Here is a 261-nt window from a genome sequence, read left to right on the forward strand (position 1 = left end):
CAGAGATATCCTCGGGTTTGGTTCCGAAAACGGTCTAAGATTGCCCCCCCCCCCCCCCCCCCCCCCAGCAATCCTGTCCCGCTCCTTGGAGAAGGGACCAGGACCTGGGGTACCCGTGGACATCGTCCCCATCACTCCCCCAGCCCCGTCCAGGCAGGGGCTCTGCCCCCCTTGGTTTCCCCTTCTCCCAGCGCCGTCGGGAGCAGGACCAGGGGAGAGGGTGCTGAGCGTCCCGCTAAGGGCACAGGGGGCAGGCAAGGG

The 261-nt window shown here is 67.8% G+C and overlaps 1 protein-coding gene across 1 annotated transcript in view; it reads right to left on the reverse strand.

The window, feature by feature from the left end:
* The window catches only part of LOC103899410 (nodal homolog), a 2,449-nt gene extending 2,326 nt beyond the window's left edge, over positions 1-123 (reverse strand). Inside the window, exon 1 of the mRNA XM_009279924.2 lies at positions 114-123. Within this exon, the coding sequence (XP_009278199.2) occupies positions 114-123 (10 nt within the window). The remainder of the gene's footprint in view (positions 1-113) is intronic.
* Between the last annotated feature and the right edge of the window lie 138 nt (positions 124-261).

The sequence above is a fragment of the Aptenodytes forsteri genome, unplaced genomic scaffold (genome assembly GCF_000699145.1).
Source record: "Aptenodytes forsteri isolate BGI_AS27 unplaced genomic scaffold, ASM69914v1 Scaffold298, whole genome shotgun sequence".
In the NCBI taxonomy this organism is placed as follows: Eukaryota; Metazoa; Chordata; class Aves; order Sphenisciformes; family Spheniscidae; genus Aptenodytes; species Aptenodytes forsteri.